General features: G+C 39.9%; 1 protein-coding gene across 4 annotated transcripts in view; it reads right to left on the bottom strand.

Annotated features, from left to right (window-relative positions):
- The window catches only part of CDK14 (cyclin dependent kinase 14), a 330,859-nt gene that overhangs the window by 171,843 nt on the left and 143,073 nt on the right, over positions 1 to 15,943 (bottom strand). For 3 of the 4 annotated variants that reach the window (XM_064506052.1, XM_064506048.1, XM_064506051.1), the window contains one exon: positions 5,924 to 5,986. The exons of the other annotated variant lie outside the window; for it this stretch is intronic. In XM_064506052.1, the coding sequence (XP_064362122.1) occupies positions 5,924 to 5,986 (63 nt within the window). The remainder of the gene's footprint in view (positions 1 to 5,923; positions 5,987 to 15,943) is intronic. 4 annotated transcript variants of the gene reach the window in all.

Here is a 15,943-nt window from a genome sequence, read left to right as displayed (position 1 = left end):
AAACCACAATTTTTTTATCATGTTTTCCAGATGCTATGTTTTACTAACGAGCATATGTTTTTATAAATTACTAATAACCAACGGAGCTTCCGCTTAGCAAGAGACACTATGCAATGCTCTGATATTACCAAAGTTTCAGCAGCTGCCCTTCATATGCAATAAGCCTCGTGTGGACCAGATACAGGACTTAACTAACTCCTTCCATGTTCTAAGTGCTTCACTATCCTTCGTGCTTCAGAATATTTTAAAGTAATATTCAATTATAAACATTTATGTTTACAAAAGACATCAGATGACAGAAAAGACATCTAATGCTTTGATTCAGATTGGCATCCAATGACTAATTTGAAGATCAACAACTGTCAAAAACGGATACTACTTTAAAAACTGAAACCATTAGTTAAGGTCAATGTTCACAATATAGCAATATAGAAAGAGAAAAAAGTGAACACTGCAAGTGATTAAGTGGCAGAATAACCCTGAGATTTCTCATAACATCAGACACCCTCAATTTATCCTGCACTTTGTCTTGTTTAGGAGGCCACTAACAAAACTTTGCTTTAATACCTTCAATATATTTAGCATATCTGATTTGGGATTTTTGTTCATGAACAGTTTAATGTGCTAGTCATAGCTCAAAAATGCATCTCTTAAGGCTCTGGGCAGTTTTTAACTTATCATACTGTTGACTGATCTCTTCTTGCATATTTACATACACACAAGTGTTACAGCATCCCTCTATGTTTCAGTAATTCCTATTTATTATTCTTCCATCCACTGCTACACATTTCTTTTCACCTATTTCTGTAGAAGTTTTTTCACCTATTTTTGTAGAAGTTTTAAGGCTGAAACTAGTTATATTTTTGCTGCAACTTGATCGTAATTCTATAGGGATTATGGTGCTGCCTAGGAAACTTAATACCAGAACTGCACACTGTGTTTAGCCACAGACCTCACACGTGACCTCAGCCAAGTCAACTATTTTCTCCAACTCAGAATTTCTGCATAAAAAGAAAAAACATATTTTTAAAGGTTGTGAAGGTCAGGTTTGTTTGTTTGGGTTTTTGTTTCAAAAAATAGCAGTACATTGTAGCCAGAAGACTGCTGCCTCTCGCAGACTGCAGGAGCAAGGAAGGGATCAGAATTCGGCTAGGGTAAGAGTCAGAGTCATGACGGCTCCCGCGAGAAAGCTGAATAATCCTGCTCCCTTCATGGAAAGTGCTACACGAGGGCCTCTTCCTCCTTATTGCTTTATGGCCCTGGGAAGAGAAGAGGCACCCAGGGAAGAGGAAATCAGAGTGACAATACTGGATGGAAAAAGAAAGAACAAACTAGAAGTTCCTTCTCCCTCTGGTCACAGTAGATGATAGGAGCCTTCCCACTTGCCTGAAGCCAAGCTTTGGAGAGTGATTTGAGAAGACAGAGACAGTTTTTACTTTTCTGCTTGACAACCCCATTGTCACCCAGGCTGGTGCTGCATTAATTGAGGAACTCTGGGACAGAGACAAGTGGTATTTTTATTTAGTCAAAGATGCTTTTTGAACTCAATTGCTCACACAAGCTGATATTACCTCTAACACTGCAGGGAGAGAGAAAAGGCAGACAGAAAAATGCAAGGATGTTTTTCTGAAAAGAGTGCAAATATTTCAATGCACCATCACTAATTAAAAAGCAAATCAGCTTTCATTAATATATTTAGTGTTAAGATAGGAATGTAAACAAGCAGTACAGGCATGACGGATGCAAGACTGTGCTCTACTTGTTCTACCAATAAGAGGAATTACAGAAAATGGACTCAGCTATGGAAAAAAAAAACCTCAACAAAATGGAAAGATAATTTTACTTGGAGATAAAAAGAAAATGTGCCTGGAATGTAATAAAATGGAGTAAAAATACAATTAAAATAGAGATATTATTTCAAAAGCTAAAAAAAGTTAAGAATACAGTTTTGGAAGTGTGATAGATTTTCACAGGACACCCTGGAATACTGAAAAAAAAGATGTACTGAAAAATTAAATTATGAGTTTACAAAAAAAGAACCATTTACAGATAGCTGCAAACAAAGGCTCAGGAAAACCAAGAAGTCAAATGGCTAGGAGAGATGGCCCTCTACCAGACAAAAAGAAGCACAAATCAGCAGGAATATCATCATGAAAAACCTCTGGCAGAGTTTGCTGCTGTGACCAGTAGTTTCTGCTGTAGGAAGCCATCCAGATGTTTCCAGTGGGAGTCCAGGAAATATGAATTATCTCTAAAGGCAGCAACAGCTGCAGGAGAGAAAGCTTGGGGTACAGATTCCAACACTTTGGGCCAGGAGGAACAGCGTAGGGATAGTCAGGAGTAAGTACGGCACAGGATAGAGCAGGACTTAAACAACCTGTACCTCAGCTTGCCACAGCCACATTTTGGAGCCTGGCAAGCTCCACATGGTACACACTCACAAAACAGCTCCCAACTTAGTTTCTGTGTAAGGCTGTAGCAGTAGATTCCACCAGAAGCAGAACTGGGTATAACATATAGGTGGGGCCATACACTTAAGACGTACTGCTTGCCTTCAGTTATGGAAGAATTGAAAAAGACAACTTTAAAACCGGACACAAGAAAAGATGAGACTGTCCCTACTAAACAGGGACTTATTTAATTATTTACCTTCTTCTCTCCTCATTCCCAGTTATAATGCTGTACACAATATTTTAGTATATAGTTATAAATAAGTGGTAGATATACAGGCTTGTTAACGACCAAAGATGTATATCATTTACTTGGAACTAACAGGGTTTGATTCTAGTTTTGAATCTAGAGTTTTGAATCTAGGGATTAGAACAACTATGTTTCACCACTTCCCTTCTAGCTAATAGGCTGTTGCAGTTACCTAAGCAGATGTATGTCACCAGGATTCTCAGTTTAACCTTCTCAGGATATGCATCTTAAAAACAACATTAGATAACATCTCAGCCTCACACACAAATTCTTTGAAAGGTTTAAAGCCTGATGTTTTTTCTAAGACTTGGGTCTCTGCACAGGAAGTGGAAAATTCTGAAGTCACTACATGTGTATGCATACACACCGCTGAAAAAAAACCCTAACAATTTAGGAAGCAATTTTTTTTGTTTACTTAAACACACTGTCCCAAGACTCTTACAACTGCAAATTGAGACAGTCCTCTTTATACTTTCACATACTCATAACATTCTGCTTACTCTTTATTTAAAATATGTAAGCAACAGTAAATAGCCTATTTGAGACCACAAAAAAAGCAATGTCAAACACAACACCCAAGGGGACAGCAGTATGTGTGTCCATCAAAGTAATACAGATTTTATTCTATTTACAATTCTTTCTCATCTAAAAGTAAGCTAGAGGGAACAGCATGTCTTCAGCTTGTAAATAATGAGAAAATTCAGAAATATAATTAGATTGAAGATGTCTCATGGAAACCAAACATAAGTAAATGGCTTTGCTTCTGCACTCCTATAAAGTGCTGTTTTACAGGAGCTATTTGTACACTATCCTTTGGAAAGAGAAATGTGTGATTATGTGTTTTTGTATTTACAACAGATTTAGCATAGTACAACAAAACATTAAGATAGTATGTAGTAACCATACATCTCCTCTGCAAGAAAAAAGGAACACAAACTTTTGGTTCTGCAGGCTGCTGAAGGTCTGGGAGTTGCGAGCGTACACTATGGTGTTCCCGTCTCTCTGTACTTCCTGAGTGCCCCACTGAAGAAAACGTTTTGTTCAGCTAAGCTAACGTTTTGTTCACGTATCTTTCACTCATAGCTTGAGAACAGGTAAGTATTTCACTGACAACCCCGGACAGGTTGCTTCAGTTTGAGAATGGTGGGAGCTCAAAATAGCATGTTAAGTTCTAATAAAGACCACTATAAATTAAGGCTAGCCCTTGCTGCTGGCCCGCCAAGAGATTCTATTAAACATATATAATCCATTTTCATTATTATTATTTACAAGAAAAAAATAATTTTAATTGTCCAATGGAATCACTCACAGCAGAAGGGCAACTTTATCTGCTTCAACTAACCAATGTTTTCCCTTTTTTCCAGTTCCTTTTTTATTAATAATCCTTCTGGACTTAAAAAAAAGCTTGAACTAGCATTACATCAGTACTCTAGCACACTTGGCTACTCAAAGAAACATTTCTAACGTGCCCATAAACTTAAGTGTTGCTGAATACTGTTAGATGATAAAGATAGCCACAGGAATATATGCAGCAAAATCTGAAAGGAAAATGCTGCTGTTGCAGTTCCCTCTACAATTCCACTGCACAACATTCAACAGTCCCTGTAAAGCAGCTAGCCAGCTTAATAGCAAAGCTTTCCTACAAAGCTTTCCTTCTGCCTCCATAATTACATGTGGTTTCTACAGTAAATCTGCTGTAGAAGCCAGTTAACTCAGGATTTAGGCAAGTGATGCATTAACAAGCCCCATTACTGATGTACAACTATCCTCCGCAAAGACAAGCTCACTGGGCCCCGATATGAACAAGAAAAAGCAGTTATGTGAATCATGATGTCCTCTCAGTGGGGAAGAGTTACAGCTACAATGACTCTTGAACACTACATCTCAACTGACACAGTACTGCAGCCTTGGAGTATTCTCACGCATGTGAAGTAGTATGAAGAGCTCTCAGGACTAATCTTAGCTTATCCCAAGCCTCAGAGTGGCGAAAGTAAAAGTCTTCACAGAGGGAAATGAAACATAGAGCCATTACTTCAAAAACTTGCTCAGTCTATGAAACTCTACTTATAAAACTGAGCAGTGAAGAAAGCTCAAAAGGTTCAGTGACCGAACACCGCCTGCACCTCAGCTGCCTTTAGTCATGTGCAAGCTGAGCTCTCACGGTGGCACCATGAAGCAGGCACCCTCCAGGCACTGGGAGGAGACCCCTGCTCCAGGAGGCAATTCACCCATCCCATTTTGACACCTATCTTTACTCTCTTTTTGACTTCATGAGGAAGTCTAGATAATGGGGTACATTACTGATCACCTATTACATATAACTAGATTATTTCCTCTTTTTTAAATCAGACAAGCCTTTTCAGTTTTCCCGATAACAAACGCTTATTTTTTCCATGAACTTCTCAATTTCTGTCTTCGTGCAACTAAATACTGGAATAAAATTCTCAACATGACAAGTGGAGATTTAAACACTTCCAGAGCAAAATAACATTGGGAATGGTGTCAAAGTGCAAGACAAGTGTAACAAATATCATCTGGGTGGTCTATACACACAAGACACATTCTGCATGTCTGACTGGCTTCCATTTTATGCTAAAATAATTTGGCTGACTTCTCAGAAAGTAACTGGATCAAGTCTCTAACAATCAAATACTTTTCTATTAAACCCTGCTAATAACACCCCCCCTCTATTGCATGATGATTCTTAATATCTACCTTAAGAAAGAAACACGTAGAAAGTGAGGTCTCTTTTGAAAATGCTGAACGAAAATAAGGGAGCAGAAAGATTAGGAAAGATTTTATATGTTGCCTCATAAAAAAGCAGGACATTCAGGTAATAGAACTCATTATAGTTCCCTCGAAACCCACGAACCTGCACTGATTTACCTCACTGAAGATCTCGTGCTGACAGCCTAAAATATGTCCACTTAGGGGGTGTTAGGACACTAACTGTTTGAGGGGAGGGGAGGGGAGTAGAAATACTAAAACAGTATTTACTCATTTATTCTGGCTCAGAATCAATTTGACACACTTCACAAGTTCTTTTGTGGGAATGTTCAAATATTTGTATCTTTAATTATTTTAAATAAAATTAGTCCATATGCCAATCATTTTTCTTTTAGCTAAGAATCAGACAAGTTCCAATGAAATCATTCACATGACTTTCTGTGCAAGTTAACTGTTACTGCACCTGTCCTGAAGGTGCCCTCTTTTTGACTCTTACCTTCACATTTTCTGGATGAAGCCCTCCAGGGTGTTTGTCCATGTACTGACATAAATCAGTGTGCTAAAAGAAAGTCAGATGGAAAAAATGTATTAATATCTGTATGATTACAACAACAAATATCCTTCTACTTAGGAGTGGGCAGAACTAATGAAAGATAAGGAGATTTCTCCCCCCACGCACACCAACTTGTGCCTGTAGGCTCCATTTTGTTTAACAACCTCTGTAATTTGACTGATATGAATATTCACCAAATGTAAATTGCATTTGTTTCTAATGTCCTGCATAAGGTAAAATTATTTGCATTTCAGTAACATTTTGTAACTTTAAGAACTGTATCGCCATCAATACCATACAGGTATGGGAGAAATAGGAAGAAAATAAGGAAGAACCTCAAATATGACTCATATTATTCACATTAAGACATTGGTTTCTAATCGTAATTTTTACGGTGAGTCTAGGTTACAATGGTTTAATGGTTTAGAAAATAAATCTCAAAGAGACTGTATATCAGAGTACTGAATGATAGTTTTCAGCTCAAAGAAGCATGTATTATGCGTGTGTATAGCTATTAATTACAGATACTTTAGAAAATGAAGACTCAAAAATGAAGACATTGAAGACTCAAAAATTTAAATTAGTTTTCACTTCACAGTTGAGTATATTCTTTGTAACTATACCATAAAATCTCTCCATAAAATAAGCAGACTTGCAATGTATAGATTAATCTTATTAATATAATAATAAATATTTTAATAAGTATTTCTTTTTAATTATTTATTTATTTTTACTATGGAAGCAATATTTTCTCTGAATTTTCCTCTCTCACTTCTTCGGTTTCCTACCACGCAGGAGCACACTTCCATTGAAGTCACATTTTGCTTCTCTGATCTGACTGCACAACTCAGCTTCTGCAACTACATTCAGAATAAACCAAGCAAAATTATTCACTGGAATAACCATCAAAACTATGACTCTGTCCTTCTCATCTGGTTTCAGAAAACTTCTGATAAAAATCAGCCAGCATTCCTTGAAAAGCTACTTGGCAATACATGCCTCACATACAGAACAGACCAACTAAATATAGGCAGTATTCAAGGTGAGAGGTTTGGACAAAAGCTTCCTCTAAAATACCACAAGTTTCCCTGTGCAATGTTTTCAAGTCCAGGAACCATCCTCTAGTGAATCTATTGCAGAATTATCATATGGACACATATCAAAATTTGCACCTGCTAAGATTAAAATTCGGGCTACCCACAACTATTCCGTATCAGCCATCCTCTATTCTTTCGAAGCTAACGATGAAAATACACCACGTATGGAGAATTAACATTGTAATGATACAAGATGCACTAGTTCATTAGGCTGTGCACCAACACACTTTTTTCCAGAAATTCTTACGTGGCTTCAAAACAGCACGTGTCCTGACGATGGGAAATTGCTTGGGTCCCAAAATGAAGTTTCTTAACATCACAAGTGCAGGAGGCACAGCCAGACACACTGCACTAGAGCACAACAACACAGTTTCTTCCCAAACATAAGCTACAGTAACATATCAATTTATAGTTAATGCAACACTGAATGCATTTACAAAGAAAATGAAAACATGTACCTCATCTATTAGTGAATATTTACTGTTACTGAATTATTTTAAGTGCATTTTGCATAAATCCAGATTTAGATTAAAGGCTCGTCTTGAGTTTTATAAAATCTGTTAGCTGTTTCAGGTATTATTTCTCTTCTGTTCTCCTAGTCAGTTTTTCGGGACTATATCAATGAGCCATGCCAAGAATGGGACAGGCATCCTTCAGTATTCATCACCATATTACCCAACTCTGTTTTGGTTTTACTGTATCAACACCAAGGAAACATTATTGATTACAGTCATCTGTTAACCCTGTCATTTGTTCTGAAAAATTAACAGCTCTTGAGTACTAACCCGAGCGCAAAAGTCTAATGCCTCTGGCAGAATATCACCTGAAACATCATTACTACAGGTGATGTCTGTCTTCGTAGCTGGCATCAAAAAAGGAATTTGGGGAGCTTCCACCCTATTTCAATATGTTCTCTCTTATTGCAGAGAAATGACAGCCTGGAGAAATAACATGTTCTCTTCTTTAACTTCAAAAAGGAGTTTTAAATAGTGGTAGCATCTGCAGTGTTTGGGAGAAGTTTAAAAAAGCACAAGCTACTGCTTTGGAAACACAGGCAGGGTGAAAAGGGCAGCTCCATATCGTTCGTATCTCACAGACACAGAGCTGCCTGCCACATCCACCCACAGGGCCGAACACACTCGCTTATGCGGGCTGGCTGAAGAAGGATTGTAATTTCCCTGCAGTTCAGTCTTTGCGGGTAACAAGTAACCTGGTAGATGCAAACTTATGGCCTCCAATTTCTACTGATTTCTAAAATTTGCAAATAGTCAGCCAGCAGAAAACAGACCAGAGGAAGACAAATCCAAAGTAACTTCGAAAGGTCCCAAGACTGTGACCTCCCAGCACGCCAGCTGCTCCCTGGCCACACGTTTTTAGTCACCAAAACTGTCCTAAGAGTATCCTCTTCAGAGCCACATCATGAGTCATCTATTTCCATTTGTAGCCAAGTGTGAGGACGATGCCATTTTCTCCTCTTTATATCTCAGGGGTTTTTTGGATGCATTTTGTGCATGAATATCAATTATGATCATTCTGCGTTACGTGTCATTCACTACTTCAACCACATTCAACTACTTCTTCCTAATGCAAGGCCCAGAAGAGCTAGTAGCCAAGTATACACATTTGTGTCAGTACTTGTCTCCTTCACAGAATCACAAAATGGTTGAGGTTGGAAGGGACCTCTGGAGATCATCTAGTCCAAACCCCCTGCTCAAGCAGGGTCACCTAGAGCACGTTGCACAGTACCCATCCAGGCAGATTTTGAATATCTTCAGAGAAGGACACTCCACAACCTCTCTGGGCAACCTGTCCCAGTGCTCTGTCACCCTCACAGTAAAGAATTTTTTCCTCCTATTCAGATGGAACTGCCTGTGTTTCAGTCTGTGCCCGTTGCCTCTTGTCCTGTCGCTGGGCACCACTGAAAAGAATCTGGCCCCATCCTCTTGACACCCTCCCTTAAGGTATTTGTATACATTGATAAGATCCCCTCTCAGTCCTCTCTTCTCCAGACTGAATAGGCCCAGCTCTCTCAGCCTTTCCTCATAAGAGAGATGCTCCAGTCCCCTAATCATCTTCGTAGCTCTACGCTGGACTTGCTCCAGTAGTTCCATGTCTCTCTTGTATTGGGGAGCCCAGAATTGGACACAGCACTCCAGATATGACCTCACCAGGGCTGAGGGAGGGGGAGGATCACCTCCCTCGACTTGCTGGCAGCACTCTTTCTAATGCAGCCCAGGATACCACTGGCCTTTTTGGCCATGAGGGCACATTGCTGGCTTGTGGTTAACTCGTTGTCCACCAGGACCCCCAGGTCTTTCTCTACAGAGCTGCTTTCCAGCAGATCAACCCCCAACCTGTACTGGTGCATGGGGTTCTTCCTCCCTAGGTGCAGGACCCTGCACTTGCCTTTGTTGAACTTCATGAGGTTCCTCTCTGCCCAGCTCTCCAGCCTGTCCAGGGCTGTCTGAATGGCAGCACAGCCTTCCGGTGTATCAGCCACTCCTCCCAGTTTTGTATCATCAGCAAACTTGCTGAGGGTGCACTCTGTCCCTTCATCCAGGTCTTTGATGAATAAGTTGAACAACACTGGACCCAGTACTGACCCCCTGGGGGACATCGCTAGCTACAGGCCTCCAACTAGACTCTGCACCACTGATCACAACCCTCTGAGCTCTGCCACTCAGCCAGTTCTCAATCCACTTCACTGTCCACTCATCTAACCCACACTTCCTGAGCTTACCTATGAGGATGTTATGGGAGACAGTGCCAAAAGCCTTGCTGAAGTCAAGGTAGACAGCATCCACTGCTCTCCCCTCATCTACCCAGCCAGTCATTCCATCATAGGAGGCTATCAGAATGCTTAAGCATGATTTCCTCTTGGTGAATCCATGCTGACTACTCCTGATAGAAATGTGGGCTTCCTCCACATGCCTACAGGATGAGCTGTTCCATCACCTTTCCAGAGATGGAGGTGAGGCTGACTGGCCTGTAGTTCCCTGGGTCCTCCTTCTTGCCCTTTTGGAAGACTGTAGTGACGCTGGCTTTCTTCCAGTCCTCAGGCACCTCTCCTGTTCTTCATGACCTTTCAAAGATGATGGAGAGTGGCCTAGCAATAACATCCGCCAGCTCCCTCAGCACTCGTGGGTGCATCCCATTGGGGCCCATGGATTTGTGGGTGTCAAGTTTGCCTAAGTGATCTCTAACCTGATCCTCCTTGACCAAGGGAAAGTCTGCCTTTCTCCAGACCTTCTCTCTTGTCTCCAGAGTCTGGAACTTCCGAGGGCAAAAACTGATTGGCTGCCTCTATATAAAATTTCCTGGGAGCAGCAATTTCTACTGTCATGAGGAATCCTGGAAAGCTAGCAAAGTTAATAGTGCAGCGGTCTTTTCATATCTCCTTTTTCTCTCACACACGCACACCAGATACACCAAAACCGCTACTGACTCTTCATTCATATAGGAAACAGAAACACAAAATCTTTTCTGCTCAAATCTTTCAAGAGCATTCCATCATAAAACTCTAAGAGTCCTTCTCATAAAAGCAGCTAATCACTATGGTATCAACTGGGAAAGCAGCTTACAAAATTATAGCAGTATATTGTTCTTCACTTAAAAAAAAGGAGGTGGAGTGAAGGCAAAGGCATAGTCAGCTGCTGTTCTGTTCCCAAGGCAGGGGCTCAAAGCACATTGAATTAAATACAAGTATAACCAGGAAAGCTGACAGCACTGCAGAGAGCTATTTCTATGAGAGGGCAACGTGCTTTCCCAAGTGGAACGGTGGCTCCAGATACAGCATTAGATACTCTGACACCAGGCTCTTCAGTGTAGTTAGCACCTCAGATCTAATGAAATATATCCCATAGGGAAAACTCAAGATAAAATTATGCATTGGTAATAACATAAAACTATGCTGCAGCGAGGTAGTAACAGACAAGAAACAAGCCAACCAACAAACCTCTTGCAGTCAACTCGCCACTAGCTGAGAGAGTGAGGACACCTCACAGGGATACTGGGTGCCCTGGAAAGGCAGTGCAGAGACTCCCAAGTAATTGCAAGTATCTGTCACACACATGCTGATCCCAGGTGGATCTGGATAGACTGATTCTGCTTAGATCTAGCTTTGTAACAACTATGTAACACACTGTTAATCCCCAACCCAGATAAATCACCACAAATAATTTAGTGCTGACCGAATACTGTATTTTAGCATACATTCAAAATCACATTTATTCCCACTCTGAAAACCCCACTGATTTACCCATGGTATAGTTACACTGTTAAGTTTCCACTGTGAAGAACTCCAAAGTAAGGAAACTCCAGGATTAAGAATGTTCATCTAACCTTTAATTTATTTACACCAAAGTGTGCACTACGATAACTTTTTTAATGCATACTGTGATCATATGCTTTTTTTTCCCTCTCAAGATGAGACATACACACTGAACAGAATAGGAAGTACTTGATTACAGAACAGCTGTGCTACTTCCCCCCCACACACACACATAGCTTGCAGTCTCCATCATTATTAACTACTTGGAAGGCAGAATTATTAATCTCACTGGCTTTCCTGCGCTGCTTATTTCTACAGTATTCACATGCTGCACAAACATAAATAAATTTCATAGCAATTCAGAGGATATGTGGCAATACTACCCTTTATCAGATAGGGAAGGAAAGCAAAGAGAAACAAGTCTAAGTACCACTGATTTGGTGATCTCAATTTAAAGCACTTTGGTTTTGACTTCTCAGAGTATTTGGCATTATTTTGCCTTCTGTATGTTTTGACTGACTTCAGTTACACCTGTGAGTGTATTACACTTTCACAAGGGAGACCGATAAACTCTTGCTGAATAGCAAAAATAAGGAATGAATAGTAACATTTAAATTGTGATGCTGGTGAGTTCTGAAGACATCACAAAACTGTGGTAATGCTGATGGCTTCCAAAACAGTACACAAACTCTGTGGCAGGGACAGAATCTAGTTCTCTAAAGCACGATTACCTACCTTATCATGAAACCATACTTTGAATTCAAAGAAAGGCACCCTAGTTTCTACATCCACAACAAATAAAAAAAAGTTCAACAAACACCACATGCCTTCACTACAGTCATCTGCAGATTTGCACAGGAGGCTCTTCCACAAGAATAGCAAATTAAGATCGCATAAACAATCTTAATCGCAGCGTCTCTCAATTTTAAAAACTTGACTTTACCACCTCACTAACACAACAATATTTTGGGCAAAATCTGTTATGCTTTTGTAAGAACAACTTGATCTCTTCTCCCAATCCTGCCTCCCCCAGAAGCAAGATCAGTTGCTCAGTGGATGCAATCTACAGCAATAGAAGCTGTGAAAGATTGCAGCCAAGTCAAAGGAGAGATGAAATCTTCAAAGACATAGTTCTTGAGTACAAACAGCGAATTTGTTAATGGCAGAAAAAAAAGTGTCACCCTGTATGGCACGAATATTTGCAACAAGGGTCCTCTAGCTACAGATTTAAGGTATCTTGGCAATTTTGTCTGAAATTAAAAATAAATAAAGACAACCTGAGGCAGACGTTGGCACCTTATTTCTTCAAATACTTGTATTTTACTAAATCATGCCAGAAGATCATTGTTCCAGGACTGTGACGTGAAGTCAAGGTTCTGGTACATAGCTACATATCCTTGAGAAGGCTCTGTCATGCCTTTGTGCTACCTTCTCTCAGTAAATTAAAACACAAAACCTTTCCTCAGCACACATCCAGTAAGTAAGTAAGTAAGTAGACCTTCACTAGGAAATATCTGCAAGTGTCTTGACCCTTCTTGGGATGGATGGCAGGAGTCCTGGTTAGAACACACACTGAAGAGTATCTCCTAGGATAGGGAAGGGAAAACTCATGCTCAGGTATGCTAGTTCCACCCTTCTCTTGTTTCCAAACTATACGCCGAAGCACATCAGGCAATGCTCATTTGATCCACTCCAACTTCAACGATTTTCAAGCAGTTTTCTCCCTATGATGGAGGCAAGTATCTCAGATCATAAGATCAGAATCTAAATAAAAAACAGCAAAATTATAGAAGGATTGAGCAAAAAGCAAGCTTCGCTCAAGGAACAGGAAAAGAACACAGTGCTAATAAACAAACGGAAAACCCACACTTCCGCAGACTCTCTCTGTTATGTTTATCAGTTGGTCCCACCTCCCCATCAACTACCACGACAATACCACAAAAAGTTTTGGTTACTTCACGTGAGCAACTTGAAGACAGCATTTCATAAAGGGAAGGAACAGGGTTTGGCTTGTCATGTGTGGCAGAGCAGAAGTGTACCGAGGAAGCTCTATTCAGTAAGACTGGCTTATGTTTGTAGACACACATGTGTATATATTTGTAAGCATACTGTGCATAAGCATCTGCTGAAGGAAAAGAAACCAGGCTGATATTTATCCAGCTGAACAAAGTTTATATAAACGGCATTCTATGAGAGACATAGAGAGAGAGACAGAGAGAGAGAATGTAAATTAAAGAGAGAAAAAAGTCAGACAGATGCTGAAGATTCAGACTACTCCCTCCTCCCCTTGAAGAAAGAATTCTAATTATGAATAGATGAGTAAACCACAAGCTACATATGTCCTCAGATACGCTTTGTGCTTCACTTTAAATTCAAATATTTTTGCTCGACTATCCTGCGCAGAAAGCGGAGACTGTGCCAGCAAACATCAACACATTCAGACAAGGGGCAGGAAGTCTCCTTTTAAAGGCACAGCCGAGGACATGAGCTGAGCTCTACTTCCCCAGCCCTTTTCCATAATAATTATGTGACTGTCATTCTCTTCTAATTAAATTAGTCATTTCTACTTCCCAAGCAACAGAGTCTCTCTCCCTCCTCTTCCTCAGTCATGATAAATCTACATGTGACTTAGCTGTCCCATAATTCTGCCTAATTGGTTTCAGTTGTCATTTTTGAAGCTGAAATGCACGGAGAGCCTGGGGCTTGTGAATGGAACAGGAAGCACTTCCAAACACATTCCCATCATGTAAAACCAGCAATGTGAAAGAAGCCTTCCATTAAAACAAAAACTGTACTATTTGGCTGCTGGCAATGACATCATGCAGCAGACAGATTGTATTGTTGCACTGAGGCAGCAAGTCTGTTGCAAGCCATTCTTTCCTGTTAAAAAGAGCGCAGACATTATTTATGCCCTAGCAGTTCTACTGACTAAAATACTTTCCCTTTTGTCACTAACAAATTCTTCAACTGATAATACAATTTACCAATAAAAGCACAGGCAGTAGTAACATTTGAAGTAATAGGAGAACAAAGAAAAGTTAATTCTATTCAAATGGAATCTAGCCTTTAACCTAGGTGATCTGCAGATTAATGCAAAACAGTTCAAACAACATCTGATGGTTTCGGTGCTTACAAAAGTGCCATAGGCTTTCATTTGCAAGCGTTTCTATGGCTTTCTATAATTCAAAGTTAGTTCTCTTCATGCAAAAGGAAGGTGTTAGCTATGCTAACAAAAAAAAATTCCTACAAGCGACTTCTGAGTGATACCTAAGCAACTTTCAGAAAAAGAGCAGAAGGCAACAGCAGCAGCTGGGCTGAGCAGCAGGGAAAAGATATCTATTAGGGACTCAAGAAGAAAAAAACCACACAAGACAATTGTTAATGAAAACAATTTTGCTAACAGATGTTTCTAGAGACTTGGAATTCTCACACACTGTCAACAAAGACAAATGTACTTCAAAACACATGAACAATGCTATGTAGAAAAGGAGGTGTATGTGGGGGGGTGGGGGGAGAGAAGTACATAATACATACAAAAACCTACCTGGAAATTCCAGCAAGAAAACAGAATGCAAAGCTGTCTGAATTCTGGTTGGTCTTACACAATGTATCTTCAGTCATTGACATAAAGTCTCATTAAATTGCAAAGAGAACAATCCGCTCTGTAACTTAGACAGGTAAAACCCATCACTGTGGAAAGCATTATTGTTTTCTAAAGGGTTCAGTTGTCAATTTACCCTCTTCTTTATTCCCTGGCCACCTTAATAACTGTATCAGCCTTCTTTTCTTAGTAAATTAGACTAAAGAGACAGTAAACAATTAATTTGGTAAGATTATGTTAATAAAAAAATCGCACCTCATAGATCAGTAAGGATTTCTGTATGGCACACTTAAAATCTGTATTTTCTGAAGTCAAACGGATTATGACAATTTTTACAAACTGAACAACTTGTAATTCACATGAACACATGTATGTACATGTGAACTTCAATTTGCAAAATCATAAGGTTTCCATAGCCCTGAGCATATCTCTATGTATTAAAAAAAAATAATAACGTTTCTAAGATACAAAAATCTCCTTTATAGCATGGCAGATGCCCCTAAGCTGCTTGTGACTGAACTCACCGCAGAAGCATGTAAGCAGAACACCCTCAGCCGGAGAGGCACGCAAGCCATGCGCAGCCACAGTGCTGCGAGTGAGTATCCACGCTAACACTGCACAGGGCAGCCCTTTGACAACACAGATATACTAACACGAGCTGAAATAGCATGGGAATATTTATTATGGTGGCGTGCTGTGCTACAAAGACAATCTCATCTTCAGGGCAGGAAAAAAAGCAGTGCAAAGGCTTCCTCTAAAAGGCTTCAGCATCTTACGGTAGGCGTCTCTCCACTGTGGCTGAGCGGTTATTTTCTGCCATGCCTCCACATCCCAACTGTTTGTGCATGATCATAGGATTAATAAAAATTTGATAGGGAAAAACTGCAGGTCAGACTGCAAGGCAGACAAAAGGAAAATGATGCTTCTGTGGATTATATCCTCTTTACTCAGAGTAGTAAAACAAAAAAAAATTAGTAGGTCTTTTTTTCTTTCAA

Source organism: Dromaius novaehollandiae, chromosome 2 (genome assembly GCF_036370855.1).
Source record: "Dromaius novaehollandiae isolate bDroNov1 chromosome 2, bDroNov1.hap1, whole genome shotgun sequence".
NCBI classification, from domain to species: domain Eukaryota; kingdom Metazoa; phylum Chordata; class Aves; order Casuariiformes; family Dromaiidae; genus Dromaius; species Dromaius novaehollandiae.
The sequence above is the reverse complement of the archived record's forward strand: the minus strand, read 5'-3'. Positions and strand labels throughout refer to the sequence as shown.